Source organism: Penicillium pulvis, assembly GCF_028828015.1.
Source record: "Penicillium pulvis strain IBT 33274 chromosome Unknown contig_1_segment0_segment0, whole genome shotgun sequence".
Lineage (NCBI taxonomy): Eukaryota > Fungi > Ascomycota > Eurotiomycetes > Eurotiales > Aspergillaceae > Penicillium > Penicillium pulvis.
In genome coordinates this window covers 1,592,784-1,615,014 of record NW_026643074.1, presented here as the reverse complement: position 1 = coordinate 1,615,014, position 22,231 = coordinate 1,592,784, and the positions used below count along the sequence as shown (strand labels likewise).

Genomic DNA, 22,231 nt, shown 5'->3' with positions numbered 1-22,231 from the left:
AACCTATTGTGACAACTTGACATCATAGACAGAAGAAGAGAAAATGGGCTTTTGTGCAGGTAAGGTGTTCCAAGACGGGCTTAGAACATGAGGGATCGAGTCTTCTGTCGGCGAGCTTCAGCACTAGGCATCTCCGGTTGAGAATAGGTGTGCTTGTGTCGGGGACGATTAGGTTGAGGCGCCGGCGCCGCCGAACCCGCTGAAGATGGAGGTGCCATGACTGCACTTGTCCGATGTGAAACAGGCGATGAAGGGGTGGGAATCCCACTTGGAGGGAAACGGTCTGCAGTCTGACGCCGCGACTTCATACTTCGCTCCCGCTTGAGTACATGATCAGCCCAAGCTTTGATGGGACCGTTGGAGGTGGAGCCCTTGCCCACTGCCTCTGACATCACACGAAGCCATCCTTCCTTGGCAGATGGACTGTCGGCATAGAAATCAATTACTTCCCCGTTGCCAAACCGGATACGGAATCCCTCTTCAACAAACATGTAGCCATCTTCCTCTTCGGCGAATGCAGATTTCCGTCGGCCACCACTGCTCTTAGCATTGGGGTCCTTCTGCATGAGAGATGAGCGGTCATCAATTAGCTTAGCAGCTTTAGCCAGGTTGATCGTAGCACGCGGCTGCCGTGTTGTTTCATGGTAGGCCGTCAATTTAGATCCTTGGAGCTTGAAGAAACGGCGACGCCAGTACTATCATATCCATTAGCATGTGAGGCTGACTCAAGAATTGGCACAACTTACCGGGCAATCGCCACCCTGCTGAGAAAGGTATCCTTCCCAGCTGCGAGAAGCAACACTCTCAGCGTCGCGCATCTCCCGAATACAGGCGTTCATGCTCTTGGGCATATCATCGTCTTTGCCGCCCTTAGGTTTTGGCACGAAGAGCAACTGCAGCTCCAATTTTCCAATCTTATAGGGAGGGCGACGTTGGGCAGTGACACTTGTCGCACTCTTCTTACTCTTAACGCTGCTGGGCTGTTCATCGACTGCCCACTCATTGAAACATGGGACATCAACAGTGTAAGGGCGGCCATACGCATGTTCTTCATGATCACTCAAAGCCACGTATGAACGAGCGAAGCTTCCGTCCCTTGCAACAACGTTACGCAGACGTTCCCATACAGGAGCGTTAACATCCTTCGATTTCTGTTGCTGGGATTGCATCTGTTGCTGCAAGTCCAACTCCTTGCGCCGGCGAGGCGAAGCAAATACACGGCTGAGAGCTGAAGCTTTTTGGCGGGGAGAGCTAGCAGCTTCCTGTGGGTAGAGCTTATTTTCATCAACCTTCATTTGCAGAGTCAATTGAAACTCGAGGTCATTTTGCACGATAAGCTCAAATTCTTGTCCAATGGGAGCCGACTTCCCAAGCTCAAGCCACGAAGTGGTCACGCAATGCAGGCCGTTGTCGAGAGTAAGGGAAAAGTATGATCGTTCACCTTTGACGAGTTAGTAATGATAGATCTTGGCCTAGCACGGAGGGACGACATACCACGTGGGAGAGGTAGATCCATGTACTTGATTCCTACTACCTTGACGAAGATACGGCCGCGTTCTTCGCCATCCTCATACACCTCCTGACCAAGCGGCTCGTTCTCATCGATAGTGGCTGGGGCCTCCTGCACATTGCTCTGACGACCGGGCAGTGGAGGGATTGCTCCGCCAACAGGCTTCTTCTTCGGGAGTCCGCCTGCCATCTTCACACTGGGCTTTCTTGGTTGACCATTCCATGGTTCTGTTGTCCATGTCTGCTGGCTGGGTTTGCGGGGGGATGATCCGGCAGAACGAGTACCGCGGGGGTCTTGTGTCGCCGAATCAGTTGGAAGGCTAGGCTCTTCCTCATTTCGGTTGCTGGCAATGACCACTTTGGTGTTCTGTCGCATCAAATATCCTCTCTGGTTGGTTGAAGCTGTGTTAGCTGATGATGTAGGGCTCATAGGGTTGAGATGTTCTAGGATTTGAGAGGGCAGCGGCTGCATTGGGGGGACCGGCACGGGAGAGGAATCAAGAATGGAAAGAGCTAGGTCGAACGCCACCTTTTGAGATTCAATAACACGATCAAATTCCTTTGTCAAGCCAGATCCGAGGCTTTCTTCCTGAATGCTGAAAGGAATGTCTAACTGCATCAAGCTAGACTGACGCTGGGTGAGATTGGCGGGGAGCGCCAGCTGTGGGGCGCTGTCGGTTTTCGAAGCTTCCTTTTCGGGCTCCTGGGTATCGTCGGTGGTCTGCTTGTTAAAAGCAGGCATTGGAGGAACGGGAGGGATGTATTGGCCACTGATCTTGCGACGGGTAGCGGCCATTGAGTCCATGTCTGCAGGGGTCAGTGATGGGCGTGTCTTCAATCCAGCGCCCGGGGCTCGAATAGTGGCCACTGGCTCAGGGACAGACTCGTCTGAGGAGCTTTCCACGTCATGCTCATCTTCAGACTGCTCGTCATCATCATGTTCCTCGATCGGATGACGGATCACCGAATCTGGAGTGGATGGTTCCGAGGTCGGCTCTTCCTTAATCTCGGGAGTCACAGGGCGACCAAGTGACTGGCGAAGAGACGCGAGATCCAAATGATGGTCTTCCTCAGGCTCTGGATTCTCATTTTCGTCTTCCGGCTGAGAGACTGGAGGAGCAGGGCTGGCTTCAGCAGGAACTGGAGTAGACTGGCCAGAACCCTGGGTCTTGTCGTTCTCAGCCGCTTCGGCTGCTGATTTTAGCGAGTAGTTGCTATCTTCATCATATTTGGCGCGGTGATCACGAGAGGAGAGGCTGTGATCCGAGGAGTTCTGGTAATAATCCGGAATTGCATATAAATCATCATCATGGGCTTCTTCTTTGATAATCACGCTCGAAGCATCATCCTCATCGTCTTCCAAGGACGGGATTGGAACATCAGGGTCGTAATGGTCATAAGCATGGGGGCTGGATGCAATATGGGAGTCATCCCCGAAAAAGTCGTCATCCTCATAGCTCTCCCCCTTGCGAATGTCTCTCAGAATCGAGTCTCGGGAGATCCGAGGAGGGGAGAAGATATCATGGGTGGCTGGTTCATCCGCCTCATCCTCCTCAAGGACAGATGGGTCCTCATCATTGGGCATGGGGCTAACAGCTCGCTCGCCGATATCCTCTTCGTTATCATCGTGATCACTATCATCATGATCAGAAGTCTGGTGATCTTGCAGCATCATGAGCGAGAGTCTGTCCTCAAGGGACATCTCTCCGTCGATATCAGCCTTTTTACACGAAGCCGGCGCTAATGGGGCTGTCATTCCACGTTGGCTACCGCTACCGAGCTCGAAGGCATCCGAAGTCTTGCTTGCTGATGAGGGTCGAGAACCAGAGATACGAGACACCGAAGGCAACGGAGGCAACGGTGGCAAGGGGCGTCTCTCGCCATTTGAATCTAACGACTCAACACGAGAGTGGTGCGAGGATTCACCTCCACGTGAGACTGGCCGATCCTCAACGTCCTCATCATCGACTGTCTCCGTGAAGGAGTCACCTTCTCCATTGACACCGGGACTCATGAAGCGCCATTCGTCTGGCAGTACAACTGGAGTTTTTTCAATATCCTCGAGAGATGCGTCAAAGCTGTCGTCGCGCTCCACAGACGATTCGTGTTCGAAGCTGACATCCTCGTAGTCCTCCGAATCATAACTGTTTTCGCGGGACTCTGAGGCCAAGGAAGATGGATCCGGAGTTCTCATTTCATATTCGTTGACTTGAGGTGGGGCAGCATCAAAGGTAACACTCTTAGCATGGCGGTGACCAGCACTATCATACTCGGACCAAATATCGTTTTGCGGGTCAAAGCCCTTACCGTATCGAGTGGCTTTGGACAGTGATGACTTGCTCGGGGACGGCTGCTCTTTGCTAGGTGAATGTGGTCGCTGGATTTCATCGGCTTCTTCGTCTGAAAATTGCGACTTCGCAAGGTTCATTTGGCTCTCTCGGTTGGGAGACCGATCGGCAGCTAGTGGCCTGTGAGGTACCGAAACCCGCGCGGGATCGTATTCTTGCCCGCTCTCACGGAACATGCTGTGGTTCTTCACTCGCGATACACGCTTCAAGTCCTCGAGTGATGGACGTCTTGCAGGCAGGTAAACAGATTCTGGGTCGTAAGGCGCACGATTCTCTGTGCCCTTAGAGAAGGGAGACGGGGATTCGCGACCCTTCCAAAAGAGGTGCGGGGAGGTTCCATTGTTCATAGGTGAAACATCGTAATTGGTCGTCTCCCCACTTGGCACCTGTCAAGAAAAGAAAGTCAGTCTAACATGACTCGTAGGCATTGGCAACAGACTGTTCGTACCTTGCTAGTCTGATTCCAACTAGGGGAGTTGCGTCGCTGCGCCATCGGGCTCACTTCGGACAGTGGCCGTTGGCCGAGTCCACTAGGCATCTTCGTGTTCGATATCACGAATAAACCGGCTGAATCTCGCGTAAACAAATCAAGGCTGTTGCTATTTGTGGTCAGCCGCAGTTCACCAAGTCAGAGCTCGAGACTCATAGCCGACGCGAACAGGGAAATATGATGCTGAGTGCCGCGGTAGCACAAAACCTACCTTTAGTGGATTGATATCAAGAGTCGCGTGCAAATTGTTTGCGCCAGCGAGTTCAGGTACAGCCGTGAAAGCGTAAAAAGTCGTGACGATCGTCTCAGGAATGTAGGTGCCTCACCAAAACAATGCCACTCAACTCTCCAAGCCAGAAACAGAATGAAAACAAAGTTCGAATGCGAAGGGATAACGAGTGGAAGAGGATAAGAAGAGGGGATCAGATCTCGATATCTATTCCATGGATCAGAGAGTGGATTGTTACCCCAAAGCAAGTTGCACTTGTTGACAGTCTGCCGGGAGTATCCATGGCAACGCGTTTCAGGTGGAGTGGCGCTTTCCTGGTTTGAGGCGCGACAGATAGATGACTCATCCTCGATAACGGTCACATGATCTATTGCCTCGAATATCAGGTTCCATGATCGACCCTAGTCCCAGATAGGCATGGCGTGAAATTATTCCTGAATCCGTGAACCCGCGATTTTTCTTGGTCTGGAACCTGACAGTTCAACTCCATCACCTTCCTAATACACCCATCCATCTCATCTGGTCGATTAGGTAGAATGCCTCTGCCCGTTCGCTCCTCGATATGCTTCCTGTGTCAATCTAGGCCTAGCGTTTTCCCTTCACCAGCAGTTCTCTCGACATGGCAGGCCACGCGAACCATGGCCACTGCGCGTTTGCGCCGCAAGGCCTCTCGCATGGCACTATCACCTGATGTTGCAAAGCACACCCTGAAGAAGAAACGCTCCGGTCCTGCTGGACCCTTTGCAAGCATGAACCAGACCGAAGCCCGTATTCCGGATGCGCCACGACCCCGATCCCAAGCCGCCCTCAGACGTTCCGGCGACGACTCCAAGTCCAAGAAGCCCGAAAGCCCATTGTACAAAGCGTTGAAGATGCAAACCACGTTATCTCCTGTCACATACGGCCGTCGAACCGCTATCAAATCGAAAATTGCCAACGTAACGAGCTTCGACCATATGCCTCTGCTTCCTGCCGTCCGACAATCGATCTTCACCCAAGCTCTGCCTGGCCTAGCGGACGTCGTCCCAACACCGATTCAACGGCTTGCCATTCCACAACTTCTGAGTCAGAAGCCGAATAAGAAGACATCCCCGAAGGAGGAGGATGAATTTGAATATGATCAGTTCCTTCTTGCGGCTGAAACAGGATCCGGAAAGACATTGGCGTATCTGCTTCCCGTGGTGGATGCAGTGAAGCGTGCGGAAACATTGGATAAGCAAGAGGAGAAGCTTTTGGAGGAGGAGAAGGCAAAAGAGCGAGAGGAAAGATTGAAAACTCGGACATACGACCTAGAGCCTGAAGTGGCCCCTATGACCAACGAGGGTCGCCCGAGAGCTATCATCCTCGTGCCGACCTCGGAATTGGTTGCCCAGGTTGGAGAGAAGGTCAAGGCCCTCGCGCACACTGTCAAGTACCGATCGGGTATTATATCCTCAAACCTCACCCCCCGCCGCATTAAAAACACCCTTTTCCACCCGGACGGCATTGATATTCTTGTCTCTACCCCTCACCTTCTCGCCTCGATCGCAAAAACCAACCCTTACGTGCTCAGTCGCGTTAGTCACCTTGTCCTTGACGAAGCCGATTCTTTGATGGACCGTTCCTTCATCCCAACTACCATGGAAGTCGTGGATAAGGCAGCCCCTTCGCTCAAGAAACTGATCTTCTGCTCTGCTACCATCCCGAAGAGTCTCGATACTCAAATTCGCAAACGCTACCCCGATGTCAAGCGCCTGACGACCCCGAACTTGCACGCCATTCCCCGACGTGTTCAGCTAGGTGTGGTGGACATTGACAAGGAGCCTTACCGAGGAAACCGAATGCTTGCTTGCGCTGATGTCATTTGGTCAATTGGCAAGGCGGGTGATGGAACTGACGGCGAGACGTACGGCCCTGTTCTCTCCAAATACATGGGACCCAAGGTCAAGAAGATCATTGTATTTGTCAATGAGCGGGAGGAGGCGGACGAGGTGGCACAATTCCTTCAGACCAAGGGTATTGATGCGACCTCCTTGTCTCGTGACTCTAGCTCCCGAAAGCAACAGGAAATCTTGGCAGAATTTACTGATGTTGAGAAGCCCCCATCCTCGGAGGATATTCTGTTGGCACGAAAGCAACACCGCATGGAAAAGGAAATCCCCTTGGAGCTTCCTGATTTGAGATCCCAAATGACCCGTCGTCTTCCCAACACTCGGGTTCTCGTTACGACTGACATTGCCTCCCGAGGCATTGATACTTTGGCCGTCAAAACGGTGGTGCTCTACCACGTTCCCCATACTACGATTGATTTCATCCATCGTCTGGGTCGTTTGGGTCGTATGGGCAAGCGTGGTCGTGGTGTTGTCTTGGTAGGCAAGAAAGACCGTAAGGATGTTGTTCGCGAAGTTCGTGAGGGCATGTTCCGTGGACAGGCCCTGATCTAGATGTATAGTCTGATTCCCTTGTATAAATATGTACTATAGATGGCGTTCGTGTGGATTGGTTGGTAAATAAAAATACCCGATACAGCTTCAATGGTCTCCAAGCTTGAGTGTACGATATCAAATATGAAGAAACTATCGTACATACTTCGATGATCTCTACCTCCAGCTCGCGACTAGGTTCTCGCACGCCGGGCGGGAACCCGCTCGGAACTAGGGTTCAACCTGGGGTCCTTCCAGCACTTGCGCGACATCAGCAAATTTTCAAATTTTAGGTGTCCTAATCGATTTTCTTGTAATATTTTTAGGCAGATGCCTAGGTCGATACATATATGTCAATTGATTGCCCAGATATATTAAAGTATGTTCCAATGGATGTTGACGTTTGGTGACGGTCCTGGTTATATATTTATGGCTCTATGGCATGTACCTCGAGGTTTATCCTTGGCTCGATACCTATGCACTGCCCAGGTGGCTGCCACAAGCCTTTGTAATCCAATTGACTACTTCTCAATAGAACTCGGCCCTAGACCCGTCAGAAATAGAGGCGTAGCAAGTTCATTTGAATACTACTGTCAACCTTGGTAAGTTCCCGTGGTCGCTTTGGCCATTTCATGTGTGTGCACGCGCCCCACGGGTGCTCCCAATGGATGGCAACCTTATGTCCAGCATGTTCTAGATAGAAGAAAAATATTTCTACGAATGAGAACTAGAATTGAGAAAGAGGTTGGACACCTGGGGCTAAGGCTTGGACCAAGAAGCAGACATGTCTCTGAATATTGTCGGTAGGATTGGATGTGACAGCTCGCATCACCTGCGCAAGGGGTTTGATTTCAATTTAATCAACTACCGAGCCCTGAGTATGTATACTGTATAAGAATACATATGGCCAGTAAAACCACACCCTTTTTCGTGACTGTGTCTAAGTGGGTCAATTGTGCTGTTTTGCTAGGGTTGAGTGCCCCAGTATTGTACGTTCAATTGATATGATGGATGCACTAGGACATCTCGCTCGCTGGTCTGGTCAGCAAAGCAGGATTATTGCTGGTCTCAACGGGAGAAATCCTCTAGTCCTGTTTGGCGCCCAGTCGTCATTGGTGTTCGGCTAGTGTGCTATTCCAAGGTTGGTGGTGGATGCTGGACGCGTCAACCCAAGTCCGCGTCCAGCAAAATTTCACGGCATGAGTATCCGATCGGCAAGATTCGACGTGAGTGAAATAAAAGTATAGATTCCATATTTTGAAGCCAGTCTTTCTCCTACATAAATCCCTACTTCTCATCCTGCTCCCCTGAACAGGTCTCTTGTATATGCCGCGATCGGTTTCCTGCGGACGCGTCATCCCCACTAGAGCCGCTCTAGAGATTCTCTCGAGGCTGACGTCACTTGCTACAAACAAGAAGGATTTGGAAACTTGGCATACCCCATAATATACAGTATCTGCCATCTAGATCGCGATGAAAATCTTACCATGTTTGTCTTTCTGGATCTTGGCGCAATGTGCATACACATTGGCCGAGACGACAGACACGGCAGAGAGCACTGATACGACGTCAACAACCACCACCACATCTGACACAACCTCTGGGTATATTGTTGTCACCTCAGAAACTTCAGTTGCCGTTCCAACTGGCGACTATATCACTTATACAACTACTAAGATTGTATCATCCGTCGAACTCAACGCCACGGCCACGAACAATGCTACAGCCTCCACAACTGCCACAGATGTCGTTCTCGTTGGGACAGGGAGCAGCTCTAATAGCACGGCGACATCTTCATCTGCCAGCGCAACAAATACACAGGCCTGCAATGGCTATACAGAGTTCTGTGAAAGGAAGTACTCCAACATCACGATGGTGACCGCGCATAACAGCCCGTTTGTGAAAAAGAACAGCGTAGCGGCAAACCAAGACTATAAAGTCACACAACAGTTAGATGACGGTATACGGATGGGTGAGTAGGTCCATTCTGCAATGACATGAATCTGTACCCTCTAACAGTAAACAGTATCCTTTGAGGCACATTACTATGAAGATGACATCTATCTCTGCCACAGCTCCTGCGACCTTCTCAACATGGGTACCCTAGAGGCTTACCTGACGACCGTGACGAAATGGATCAAGAAAAACCCCTACGATATCGTCACTATCCTGATCGTCAACTCTGACTATGTCTCGCCTTCGAATTTCAGCGCACCCATCCAGAACTCCGGTTTGGTTGACTACGCATACGAGCCCTGGAAAATTCCAATGAGCCTAGATGACTGGCCGACCCTGTCCGACATGATCCTTACCGGAAAGCGCGCAGTCATATTTATGGACTATGAAGCCGACCAAACAGAATATCCCTATCTCTTAGATGAGTTTTCCCAGATGTGGGAAACGCCCTTTTCACCGCTGAACCGTTCCTTCCCTTGCACTGTTCAACGACCCACCGGTATCAGTACCGCCAAGGCCAAAGATCGGATGTACATGGCCAACCACAACCTCAATCTGGAAATTGTCTTTGATGATATCGATATTTTGATCCCGGACTCCGCAGAGATCAACGTGACAAATGCAGTGTCTGGTTATGGAAGCTTGGGGCTGATGGCCAATAATTGTCGAAGTGAGTTTTTCTATTCTAAATGCTCACATGGAGTTTCGCTGACCGGATAGGTGACTGGGACCGAGCACCAAATTTCCTTCTAGTTGACTATTACAATGATGGTAACTTTGCTGGTTCGGTTTTCGAAGTTGCCGCTGAGATGAACAATGTCACTTACAACGGCGACTGTTGTGGGATATCGTCGGATGCTGTGAGGATGAACATCACTATAACTTTGTCCATCACTATTGCTGTTCTCAGCACATTACTAACTTACTTGATGTAAATTGCAATGTTATAATGAACAGTTTTGATTATTAATTCGAAGCACATGTCCCGGAGTCGGCGAAGGTTCAGATCTATGTTATCGACGAAGAACAGTATAGAAGAGTAGTTCAGAAGCATGAGATGAGATATTGAAGCCACCCCCACTTGAAATATAAGGTTTAAATTACATTAGGTATTCAGGATCCACTGACTAATATTAGGCTTGAACGTCGGCCCCATACTTAAGGTTGATCAACTAGATCGCGGGTTCGGCACACTCCACAGGCCGGACATTCCGCCCATCGGTCCGTTATCAGATCAAGCCCTATTCTTTCAGATCCACAAATACATGCCTATTTTGTAATGGCGGGCTCTTTCAGATGCAACCAGTCATCTTTCATTTGAAAGAACATTTCATGGCAAGCTTGAAATCGACTTTACTCGACACGGCGATACGGCTCAACATACTGTCCGTTAGCTAAATGACAAATAACGCCGTTCCAAGCCAGGTGTGAAAAGTCTTGTTAAATATGCTCTATACAGGTAATTTTCATTTGGATATCATAATTGTCACAATAACATAATCATCACAGACAGAAGATCAAAGAAGATCCTGCCCAACAAAGTATTGCCAAAGGCCATATCGATCTGATATGTCTGGCCCAGCACCTTGGTAAACATTGAGGAACGACAGATCGGACTGGCTATCAGCAGGCGATGTATTCAGATTCCACATGCTTTGAGCATAAGTTGGATCGGACTCATCCTGTGAAGAAGATTGTGTCAGTTGAAGTTTGAATTATCGGGCTTTGATATACATACCTGCATCTGCATACCCAGGGCTGAGTAGAATCCAGCACTGAGAAATTCTTGTGGCATCGGCTGTTCGGGGCCATTCGCTGGGCTACCATTTGAGTAAGCTTGTTGATTGTAGGAAACTGAAGCTGAAGATGGGAAGTGGGAAGAAGACGAGGATGTGGATCCTGGATCCTCGACTCTAGTATTGCGCGTGCCTAGTGTCATGTTGCGGGATATGCGGCGTAGCACCTCAGAAAAGGGGGCTGGCTTTGGGATTGGATGTTGCTGGTTCGCTTGATTAAAGCTGCGAGCCTTGGCTGATCGACGAGATTGGCTCTCGGATATAAGATCACTATATCAAAGTGAGATAAGCTAGATCAGAATGGCGTGTATGAATGAGATGAGGGAAAATTTACCTGATGATGCGAAAAGCGGACTCAACGATTTTACGCAGTGGAGTGTTGCTTATTTCGCTGTACATGGAGAAGATTTCTCGAACCATGTAGATAGTGCGTGTCCTCTCGTCAATTTCGGCGGTGGGAAGATTACTGGGCCAGGTTAGCTCTAGTAAAACAAGTATTGATGTATCATTGACCAGTGACTGCAAGGAAAACATACTTATCAATGGACCAAAACAGATCCAAGAAGAGAACCATAGCCGAGCTTAGTGTATGTGAATATACGAACCTGAGAAAATGAAACAAGTCATTAGTTTTGGGCTCTTGAGAACGTCTAGGAGATCGTACCATAATGAGCCACTTGTTGTCAAATCACGCAGGTTATAGTGACAATCTACCACTATGCGTGCTGATTTAAGACAATTGTCTTTGGAGTTCGCGAACTTGGAGCCTTTCGCATAACCTCGCGATAGGAAAGGTCTGTTTAGTCGCACAATGCGAGAATGTATCTAGAAAAGAAAACACTTTAGCAAGGTGAAGCGTGGGGAAACCAGATTGAAAGCTTGCATACCCCTTCTAGAGCAATATCTGGTAATAAGAGTAGATGTTAGTCAATTTTCCTCAAAGCATAGTGTTCATCACGGGGCATACTTACTTCGCTGACGGCGGATTCTAGGATCACTGCCATCGACCACGCTATTCTCTCGTTGATATGCTTCGCTGTGAGTGATATTGGCGTTAAATTTCTGCACAGATGCCAAAGATGGAATTTTAGCGTCACTCACGGCAAGCCCTCTAATATCTTCCGATATCCAGCATCGAGTTCCAAAACTATCCAAAAGCAGTGTCATCAGCGCTGGATCTCGCTTTGTCATTCTGAAGCGGTGCAACCCACCAGTAGAGTACGAAAACTTATCCGCATAGGTAATAAGCTTATCAAATGTAAGACGCAACATGTTGGCGATATTCCACTTGTAGACCTCAAAAGAGCTAGCTGTCACAACACGCGCGGGTCGAGGCGTGTACTGCCATTCTGTCGGTGATAGCTCCCAGTCATTGACATTATCGACCAATTGTGATGTACATTGATCTAGTTGGATAGTATAGCAGCGGAAACGTGCCGATGCAGACATCCAATCGGCCCATTGCAGCATCATCCAGACCCGAAGTCCCATATGGCGCTTGACAGCGTTCTTACCTGGGGGCCAGGCAGGGTCATCGGGAGGCATTCTGCAGAAAAGTCAATCAAACTTGATGTTGAATAGAGTAAATACGTTAATGGAATTACTCACATCTCTGGGTTGTTTCCTAGCCTGTGTAGACCCATCAGCTGGGCTGTACGAATGGCTAAAGCGTTCCAGTTAAGCATCGTATCGGCTTTTCTCCAGGCGCTCGAAAGCTGGAAAAATTGATTAAATAGAATAACGGTTCTGTGTTAAGTTAGATTTGATTCAATACGTGGAAGGCTTAGAGGCTTCAACTTACTGCACCGTTCGGACTCGTGGAGTAGACATAGCATCACCAAGATATAGTGCCTTGATGCTCACCGCATGGTATTTACTGGTAAGTTCATTGAGCCTCTGGTGTGTGTATCCGTGAAAAGGATGACTGGGGCCTGTTGGGGCTGTTGACCGATTGTCAAGTGCAAGGGCCATCACCATGAAGAAGACAGACAACCATAATGGATCGAGCTCAGAATGACGTTGTTGCGTCATTATCTCCCAAAAGTAATTCATCTCTGCCTGGAAGGAAGGCCAACTTCAATGCCACCAAAGTATCAGTAAGGTTTTGAGGATTCGAGGAGAGAGAGAAGGAATTGTTAACTCACTGTAAGATGCGGGACCGCCAATGAAGGATATTATTGTATTGTTCAGCTAGATAGTAGCTCTGGCGTAAGGTTGGTAGATTTTCGAGAATGCTATGCATAGCATCAAACCTGTTCTTGAGGAGCTCTTGGTGATTGTCTGCCTCAAAACCACGTTGTTGCATCAACAAAGGATTATATCGATCAAGTGCGATGTCCCATGGCGGTGCTATGACGCTAGTCAGGGCCGAAGTGTACTCCTGACTCTGCTGCTGGTTCTGGTCGTGTTTTGGATGTGGGTCATCTTTTGTAGTTCCAGCTAACGCTGCCCCAGAGGCTGGGGTGATCATGTTGCCTCTCCAATACTCGTGAGAGGTCATCGAGCCTTGGCCACTACCGGTCTCATTTGCTTGAGGGTTGAAGGCGATACTCTCCAGGACCACGGCTGCATTTTCAGCCGCATCGTCATAGAAATCCGTCTCGCCCTTCATAGCAGCAGCATTAGATGGCATAGCTGGATTAATATTTGAAGTTCGTGAATCATTTGAGCCTGTGGAAGTGACAGTGCTGGTTTCTGCCTTGGTGGTTGATGCTTCTCGAGGTACATTCGTTGTGGCGTCATGATCGATGCCGGGTTTCGATTGGGGTGAAGATATACTTGACTGTTGCTGAGCGCTAGTTACTGCTTTGGCAATCTGCGAAGGTAGCACTTGTAGCGTCTCCTGGAGGGTATCGAGACGCCTCTGTAGTTCATCCACTTGGGTCTTTAAAGCAAATGGTTGTGGTGATGGTTCAACCTTTGCATTTTCCCATCTACACGAACCAGGTACACCTCTCTTCACGCATGCCATACAAGGCACACTGCGGTCACACTTGATTTTTCGCCGTCTGCATTCAGAGCACGAAATGGCCATGCGCGGCCTTTTTGAATCGCGCTGTTTGTCGTCGGCATCATCCTCATTCCCACTGTCATTGAAGGACCCCTGGGAGTCTAGCGATGATTCAGCTAGATGCTTCTGATCACCCTGATGGCCATCTAGATTTTCAGCATGTACAATATTGGCAAATGGCCTCTTGACTGGTGCATCCGCCCAATCTGCAGTAGAAGTGGTTACATGGTGTGGTGCAGGTATGTCTCCTGGACCCGAACCAAATTGCTGGAATGATCGCGCTGGATTTGCATTCCACGCCCGATCGCTATCGATCAAATGCGCAAATGATGACATTGTGCATTTAGCGCATGGGTGAAGGGACGGAGAGTCCGGGGTAGTCTCACGGTCGGCTCCCGTACGCGCAATTAGAGGTTGAAGAATGCTCCTGTGGGTGCAGGACCCTTAGCGCAATAGGATGCAAGGGTCTAGCGGGAATATGGGCGTGTCAAATCATAGGCTCATTCGTCACGCGGTTTTCACGGGAGCATACGGGTACGGGGGTGGGGGTGATGAGAGAAAGGGGAGATCGGTGAAATTTCGGAGATCGTTACGGAATGTCCGTGAGCCTTTATCCATCGCCCCACATTTTACGTTTCCGCATCATAAAAGTCGGAGATCATTGCTCAATACGACAGTCGGAATTAAATCCACTTCCGGCGATCCACGTCAACACCATTTGCAGAGCATATCTACTCGCCGCAGATGAGATGATGAGTGATTCGATACCGACTACAGCGTCTGATAATCGTCTGAGTTTATGACAAATTTGTTCACGATGGAAATTACTAGCCAGCTTCCCACCAGGGATGGCAATAACACGATATATAATTCATGTGGCATTGATCATCCTACGCCAAGCCTTGGCTTCTTCATTGACTTGATATAACTGAATTTGATCCACGGTTAATATCCAATCGAAAATGCGCTCGAATGTGATCTCGCCAGGCACAATGACGCAGAGCCCCGTACCAACGGGATAAAGTATTGGAGATATTCCGTGAAATGATGTGTACCGCGGAGCGCATCATGGGTTCCGTCACGGCGAGCTGTTTTGTCGGGCTTGACTGATCGATCCGGTAGTCTCATTTTTAGCTAGCTGAAGCGAGAAAAAGACATAGAGCTTTCTAGGGAAAGCCTCCGCAAACCCTTTGGGTATTCTCGCAGTGATTCCAACGGCACGAAGGTAATATCAAGAGTTGACAAAAGTGACAATGTTCCAGAAAATTCGTCCTTGTGTTGCGGGTAAATTCTTTGTGCTCGGAGATATGCGTGATCAGCTAATCATCAGTCAGCACTAATATGTCGATCACCGAGAAAGGCAAGGCTGAACAAGGGTCTGACGTGGACTCAGAAGCTTCATTCTGTTATTAATAGCTCCAATTATGCAGGCTAAGGAAGCACAAATATAGATCCGGGACAAACTAGTAGACAAATATATTAGATCAAAACTGATGAAAGACTTATTATTGAGATCACAAGTCTTAGTACCCTAGGCAGAGTACTCCTGCGTGAGCAACACAACAAGGGCGCGAAGTCCTGGGAATTACACGAAATGTCAAGAGTGAGCAAAGAAACATCATACAAATAGCTAGGGAACGGACCAATAATGAAAAAAATATCCACTTACTGATTCTTGATGGAGAAAGGCGGGCGGGCGAGAATAGGTAAGTAAGCGCGAGAGCGGGCAAGCAACAGCGAAGGGATCCACTAGTTTGGTTCCCTTATTGGCCCAACGCCTTCCATCGGGACCCCGCATAACCTTGATCTTCCAAACAGATAATATAAGCGGAATGATTTGCGTTGCGGAAAACCTGCCTTTCAAGGACCATGCTAGTCAGCTCCCTCAACCTATCATTGGCGTATCTAGTCCCCATTCCGGCATACCATTCGGTTATATCCACCATATAATATCAAATATCCCTTATACTTATCGAATTCCGCCGATGAAATTTGAGATCGTAATTCAATCAAGACACCCAGCATCGAGAGAGTTTAGGTTCTTCAATAAGGGCAGTGTCACTATGGAGTGCTAGAGATAATCATCCAATCATCACAATGGCCGTGAATACAATCAATCACCAGCTGGCAACACAATGCTGATTTTGACCTTCAACACTTGACTCATACATTAGCATCCATCCGCCACACAGAGAAATCGCCATCGTCCACTTTTGTTGTGGAACAGGGAAATCGTCGGAGTGACTTTCCGGTTGTATATACTACCCCGCTTGATATGGATGATAAGGACATAGTGGGGGTTGATCGACCATCTGGCCGGGACTGGCGCAAGCCCAGGTGTTCGAATCATCGCGAATCGAATTATATTATTTATTCACATGGCACATAAGAGCGAACTGTTGCTGGAACTATCGATGAGAAACCAAAGAAATCAAAGGGTTTTCTATTATTGCTGCATATCTCTAATACTTAGGAAGCTTGAGTTGGAGTTATATACCAGGAGCTCCAACCCTCTGTACAAATCAGATTTCTATTTCTTAGCACTACAACAACTCTAGTTATCTTCGGCTTTTCTCACATCACCATGGGCAAAAGCAGGATTCTGGTTGTGGGCACGGGCGGCATTGGCACCATGTCTGCCTACGCTTTGGAGAAGGGCGGGTTGGCTGAGGTTACAGCCGTGATGCGGTCAAATCATGATGTCGCAGTGAAAGATGGGATCGACATCGACTCTTTCGAATGGGGTCAGGTCAAGGCCTGGCGACCGACAGCCAGTATGTGATCGCATATGGCTGGAAGCGACCCGAGGCTTACCTGCATACAGTCACCAAGACAGTTCCCAACGTCTGCGATAGTGGCGTAGCAGCCTTCGACTACATCCTTGTCACAACCAAAAATATTCCAGATGTTTCCCCCACTGTCGAAGATATCATTGCACCAGCTGTAACACCCGGAAGAACAGCCATCGTTCTCTCTCAAAACGGCATCAACATCGAGAAGCCCCTCATCGCTCGGTTTCCCACCAATCCTATCATCAGCAGTGTCGCCTACACGGGTGCAACTGAAACAGCCCTCGCTAAGGTTTACAATGACGATAACGATTGCCAGAAGATTGGCGCTTATAAAAGCCCTCAGATTCCCGCTGGTGTAGCTGAAGAGGCGGCAAAGCGCTATGTCAACATATATAACCCGGAGGGTAAGCTAGATGTCATCTATGAGCCCGATGTTGCCAAAGACAGGTGGAGGAAGATTGCTTACAATGGCTCAATGAACCCTGTTGCGTCCATTCTTCGCATGGACACGCCCCGCATGCGGATGAGTCAGCATATTATCGATGATCTGGTCTTGCCCATAATGATGGAAGTTCGAGCCATTGCTGAGGCTAGTGGCGTTATACTCCAGGCTGATCTCATTGATGCCGTCATGCATCAAGATCCGAATGACACAGCTTTTAAACCTAGCATGTGTCAAGATTATGACAAGGGGAACCTCATGGAGATTGAGAACCTTGTTGGCGAGCCGCTGCGTGAGGCTCAAAGGCTAAATGTTCCGGCGCCAACCTTAACGCTCATATATGGTATCATGAAGGGGTTGCAGCTCAAGGTTAAAGAGGGAAAGGGCCTATGGGTTCCAAAGTTTGACCTTGGAAACCCTTATGCATAGTTGAAAGACTCGTCTTACAGAGAGATAAAATGAAACTGTCTAGGCCCACTCTTTGGAGATGAATAGTTGCATCAATCCCTTGCTACTCTGAACAATGAGATTCGCGCGGTCCACTTCGCGTAGCTGGCCTGAGCGATATGCTCGACGCTTGCTCTGACATTAATGCACACGCATTATACCGCATGGAAGGAAATTCCGCCACATCTGCCGATTGCTTTTCAAATTTCTCTTCTATTTCATCCAAGCTGCTGTAGACAGGGGCACCGGCTGGGTCAAGCCTCTGGATTCCCCTCATCATGTCCCGAAAGGCAGCGCGTGATTCAGTTTGAGCCATCTCGCCCATCTCACGCAAACGTTCCTCAAATGTCTCGAGTAGATTTGAATATATCAGAGTAGTGTTCGGCGGGGTCAATACCGCCGGGATCTTTCACATCTAGGAAATATATTCAGCAACAGCTGACGCGATGCCGGCTATCTCAGCCTGGGTATTGAAGACGGCTGAGGAGAACTTGGCCAAGTGCGCGGCGACGCCTTCACTTATGTTGCTATCACTACGGGGTTTCCCCCGTGGCACGACTGGTACTGACGTGGCGAGGGAAGAGGAAGAAGCCTCCGTGGTGTCGCTGATATGTGGGGTTAATACATCCGCTATATCAACGTAGCTCTGGTCTTGACTGAAATGACTGTGATTTTCTGTTTTAGAGGCGGGAATCCAAACCTTTCGGAACTATTCAACCTGGTCCAGGGTGACTTCCTCTTTACTTTTCCCTACCAAAGTGTGTTGGCCCATTACTTTCATTTTCCGTTATCCCCGTGCAGCGAGCGCAGAAAAGCATCGTCCAAGGAACCTGGCAAGTTAGGGTTGTAAGATTGGGGAGATGGAGGCTGGTAACCGTCCTGGGTTGTACTTGGGAGTGGACAGAGAAAAGCTGCAGGGGGTTGAGTGTCCCCACTATTACTCCCGTCTATGTTACAACAAGGTTGCGGACGGGAGGCGATGCGAGATAGGGTATTTGATTGACTGCCATGTCTGAGATATGCGCTTCTGTTTCATCTTGTGTCGGGGTCAGCACACGCGAGCATTGTATCATAGACGCAACAACATCGGAAAAAGAGTGGGAGACAACATGAAAACATCTCCATACGTAGTCACCTGTGTAATGCTGCCACATTTTGAGTAAGATCGGCCCTTGTGGGTCGTCGTGTTGAAAGATAAATGCACTCTTCGCCGGCCCTGCGGCATTTCTCACACGATGGCTGGCCACCGTCACACTGCACTTTATGATCTCGACAATATTTGCATGCCTGTGACGCGATCTCTTCCCGCTCATGATCGTTTCCGGCTCTTGGATGATTGCACACGATGGGTTGTATTATGGCGGTGGGTGACAGGCATATAAAAGCGGGCGGGTTGAACAACAAGGAAAGTATCCAAGATTCGATCTCGGGGTTTATTTGGCATCTGAGATTCTCGCCCAAGATATTGATGACTTTATTGCATTGACGTAAATAATCATTGTCTGCTACTCCTCTCATCCTTCCGATCGCATAAGCCATCTGAGGTTGGTCGACATGGGGTTATGACAAACTGATCATACGATTTGACGCTTTGACAGTCTATCAACGCTGACTGATCCCTTCGCTGATTTGTAATAACGGAGGAATCAAAATGCAAAATTTATAAATGTCTCCGGAGGCCACTGCTCTGTATTGTCCTTTGTTTGCAGGATTACGCCGATTCGGCTCAACCAAGCAAATCTTGGCATTGAATCAACCAATTAGAGAAGCCGCTCGGTCAATCTGGCCCGAGCCCCACACAATCTCGGAAAGATCCATTAATGCTTATGTATGCTAGCTCCGGGGGAAGAAACTGTCTGTATACTTAACAAATCCTACTTTTTAAGCTTCTTCGGATTTGTTTCTCTATGTAACTCAGAATTTGAGCCAGCGAATTGGTCTGGCAGCATACTTCGCTCCAACACAATTTCGTCTATTCATCTCAAATCGCCGACAGGATGACAATTGAAACGAGCACGCCCGACCTCATGCCTGAAACGTTGCAGGGTGAGGATAGTCGAACCTCTGAGACCTCTTTGCCAGCAGAGAAAGAAAAAGGGCTCGAGGAAAGCACGAAGCGTGGGACAACAAGCGAGGATTCTGCACCAGCACAACAAAGGTCCATCACAGGTTTGAAGGTAGATGAACTCTTCAAGCCACGGCGCCATACGTCGAATAAAATTTCTCCAGCTAATAACATATTTCCTATGGATAAATTAGTGGTTCTTTGCCTACGCATCAGTGTTATCTACTGTTTTTCTCTTCGCCCTTGATGGAACGATTGTGAGCAGAATACTAGAGCCTTAATGTCCTGGAGCCTGACCCTAACAATGCTGCTTCTAGGTCGCAGCTCTTCAGCCTTCCATCGTTGAGACCTTTAAAACCGAGAGTGACCTGTCCTGGATTGGAGTGAGTTTTATGTTGGGAGATACTGCTATTTTACCACTGTAAGCCATATACTTGTTGCCTCGGGAGATCGACAGGAGATTTTGACTCGGTGATTGCAGTGGGAAAGCATTCGGCAGATTTAACATCAAATGGCTTTTTATTTCCTGCTTGCTGGTTTTTGAAATTGGGAGTGCGGTTTGTGGTGCGGCACCCACAATGAACGCTTTTATTGTCGGTCGCGTTATTGGCGGCGTTGGAGGATGCGGCATCTACGTGGGAGGACTTACTTTCGTTGCATTGCTTACGACAGACCACGAGCGTCCACTCTACCTGGCCGGGATCTATTGTGTTTGGGGCATTGGTTGCGTTCTTGGTCCCATCATCGGAGGCGCTTTCGCTCAGAGCAGCGCCACCTGGCGCTGGGGCTTTTACATCAATCTCCCCATCGCTGCATTGTTCGCACCCGCCTATCTTATCTGTCTACCGGTAATTGAACCACAGCCGAACAAGCCTTTCTTGGAGAGAGTCTGGTCGCTAGATTGGATTGCAACTATCGTGTTCCTCGCTGGGGCCACCTGCTTGAGTATGGCTCTCAGTTTTGGTGGCACGGAATATGCCTGGAGTAGCGGTTCTGAGATTGCGCTCCTCGTCATGACTGGTGTACTTCTAATTGCCTTTATCTTGGTGACTATATTCCACCCAGGGGTGTCGGCAGAAGATAAGCTCTTGCCAGTGGGATTCATGCGCACTGCCGAGCTTGTTACGTTGCCGATTCAAAGTGCTATCGTGGCAGGTGTAATGTACACTTCGATTTATTATGTTCCGCTGTTATTCCAGTTTACTAGGTCCGACAGTCCCCTCGAAGGTGGTGTACGCATGCTTCCACTCATCTGCGCACTCGTTTTCTTCGCCCTCTTGAATGCAATCTTTATGCCGAAGTTCGGATATTATATGCCGTGGTACGTTTTCGGCAATGCCGTTATGATTATCGGCTCTGCTCTCATGTGTAAGTGAGAAAACATGCCCCATATTTTATAAAAGGGAAGAATTGAACTGCGTGCTGATTACTGGGGCTTTACTCCCGCGAAACAACAGTCACTATCAATTCGGATACCTCTCCAGGACATATTTATGGATACACTTTTCTTATTGGTATTGGAGTCGGCTGCTTCCAGAGCGCTGGTGTTGCTGTCGCGTCAGCAATTGCCGCACCGACCGAGGTGAACAATGCCGTGAGCCTCATGACTATTGGTAATTGTCCGATCTAGTCAGCAACTTTCTTTAACTAATAGTTCTGGGTGACAAAAGCACAAATTAGCGGTGTTCTCGCATCTCTCTGCGTCGATGGAGCTATTTTCCAGAACCTCGTCATCAACAAAATCAGCAGCGTTCTTCCAGGCTACAACACCAGCGAAATAAGCGAAATCACCACTGGCACCAGTGGCTCTGTCTTCCAAAGTTTGAGCTCGGACCAAAAATCAGTTGTCATTGACCAAGTGACTGATTCGATCCGACGCGTGTTTATTTACCCTCTCGCCATCTCCGCATTTGGATTTATTCTCTCATTTACCCTGAGTGTACGTTATTCAGCCGCGTGTGTAACATGGCGGGTATTTGCTACTAACATCGATGCCATTTTTTCAGCGCCGGAAGCTATATCTTGCGGAAGGCAAAGTTGCCAAATGATTTCTCTACTGTGTTCATGATGCATCAAAGCAAAGACTTGTTAGCCACTAAAGGGGGAAGATGAGACTAAGGTAACGTGCAGGATGTCGTGAGTTTGACGAGTTTTTGGAGAAGATTCTACAGACCGAATAGAAAATTGGATGACCCATTATGCTCTACAATATTTCTAGATTTCATTGAGCAAAGCAGAAGAGTCAGATTGCCGCTTTGATGATCATTTATTTTTTGCCTTTCGCGTTACCTCTTCAGTTATTGACTGACATTCGTCTCTAATGAGGCTTGACTGGTAGGCAATTCCGTAGATAGTCCTTGCAACAAATACTGACCTAATCGTACGTGAGATGCCTTTGTTCCTAAGCATTTCAGGTTTTGAGTGCACAGGGACGCCTTGCACTATGTAGAGCTAAAGTACGTGGTGAGCAGGAAAGATACGAGACAGACAGAACACAATGCTGTATTGTGGTGGTATGTCGGCGGAAAGAAGAGAACAAGAGGGAGAAGCGCTAATCTATTACGATGGTCATGTGACTCTGAAAGGTACATCCATGGTAGAACTCGATTGGAAGAGGCCTATTTCGTGCCATGCGACACGTCAAGAATAGAGAAAGACAAACAGAATTGAAATGTTGGAGAAAAATACAGGTAATGCGGGAGTGGGAATACTGCTACCCGTAGCTCATCAAAACATTACAGGACC

At 48.6% G+C, this 22,231-nt stretch overlaps 6 protein-coding genes across 6 annotated transcripts; 4 read left to right on the top strand and 2 right to left on the bottom strand.

Annotated features, from left to right (window-relative positions):
- Positions 1 to 80: 80 nt before the first annotated feature.
- Positions 81 to 4,395, bottom strand: bud4 (uncharacterized protein; the record flags this gene model as incomplete). Its single annotated transcript, XM_057063103.1, has 4 exons — positions 81 to 695; positions 747 to 1,441; positions 1,495 to 4,243; positions 4,306 to 4,395. The coding sequence occupies 4 exons, from the start codon at positions 4,393 to 4,395 to the stop codon at positions 81 to 83; spliced, it is 4,149 nt and encodes a 1,382-aa protein (XP_056924018.1).
- Positions 4,396 to 5,214: 819 nt separating this feature from the next.
- mrh4 (ATP-dependent RNA helicase MRH4) lies at positions 5,215 to 6,999 on the top strand (the record flags this gene model as incomplete). Its single annotated transcript, XM_057063102.1, has 1 exon — positions 5,215 to 6,999. The coding sequence occupies one exon, from the start codon at positions 5,215 to 5,217 to the stop codon at positions 6,997 to 6,999; it is 1,785 nt and encodes a 594-aa protein (XP_056924017.1).
- Positions 7,000 to 8,451: 1,452 nt separating this feature from the next.
- Positions 8,452 to 9,869, top strand: N7503_003554 (PI-PLC domain-containing protein; the record flags this gene model as incomplete). Its single annotated transcript, XM_057063101.1, has 3 exons — positions 8,452 to 8,950; positions 9,005 to 9,604; positions 9,655 to 9,869. 3 exons carry the CDS (start codon positions 8,452 to 8,454, stop codon positions 9,867 to 9,869), a joined length of 1,314 nt encoding a protein of 437 aa, XP_056924016.1.
- Positions 9,870 to 10,451: 582 nt separating this feature from the next.
- Positions 10,452 to 14,076, bottom strand: N7503_003553 (Zn(II)2Cys6 transcription factor; the record flags this gene model as incomplete). Its single annotated transcript, XM_057063100.1, has 12 exons — positions 10,452 to 10,616; positions 10,673 to 11,000; positions 11,065 to 11,196; positions 11,267 to 11,335; positions 11,395 to 11,555; positions 11,618 to 11,634; positions 11,702 to 11,766; positions 11,832 to 11,877; positions 11,942 to 12,276; positions 12,339 to 12,476; positions 12,532 to 12,804; positions 12,875 to 14,076. 12 exons carry the CDS (start codon positions 14,074 to 14,076, stop codon positions 10,452 to 10,454), a joined length of 2,931 nt encoding a protein of 976 aa, XP_056924015.1.
- Positions 14,077 to 16,324: 2,248 nt separating this feature from the next.
- N7503_003552 (ketopantoate reductase family protein) lies at positions 16,325 to 17,403 on the top strand (the record flags this gene model as incomplete). Its single annotated transcript, XM_057063099.1, has 2 exons — positions 16,325 to 16,514; positions 16,565 to 17,403. 2 exons carry the CDS (start codon positions 16,325 to 16,327, stop codon positions 17,401 to 17,403), a joined length of 1,029 nt encoding a protein of 342 aa, XP_056924014.1.
- A 2,045-nt stretch (positions 17,404 to 19,448) lies between these two features.
- On the top strand, positions 19,449 to 21,534 carry N7503_003551 (DNA repair protein RAD50; the record flags this gene model as incomplete). The annotated part of the gene is made up of 7 exons (XM_057063098.1): positions 19,449 to 19,598; positions 19,681 to 19,743; positions 19,804 to 19,907; positions 19,968 to 20,854; positions 20,944 to 21,080; positions 21,141 to 21,425; positions 21,493 to 21,534. The coding sequence occupies 7 exons, from the start codon at positions 19,449 to 19,451 to the stop codon at positions 21,532 to 21,534; spliced, it is 1,668 nt and encodes a 555-aa protein (XP_056924013.1).
- Between the last annotated feature and the right edge of the window lie 697 nt (positions 21,535 to 22,231).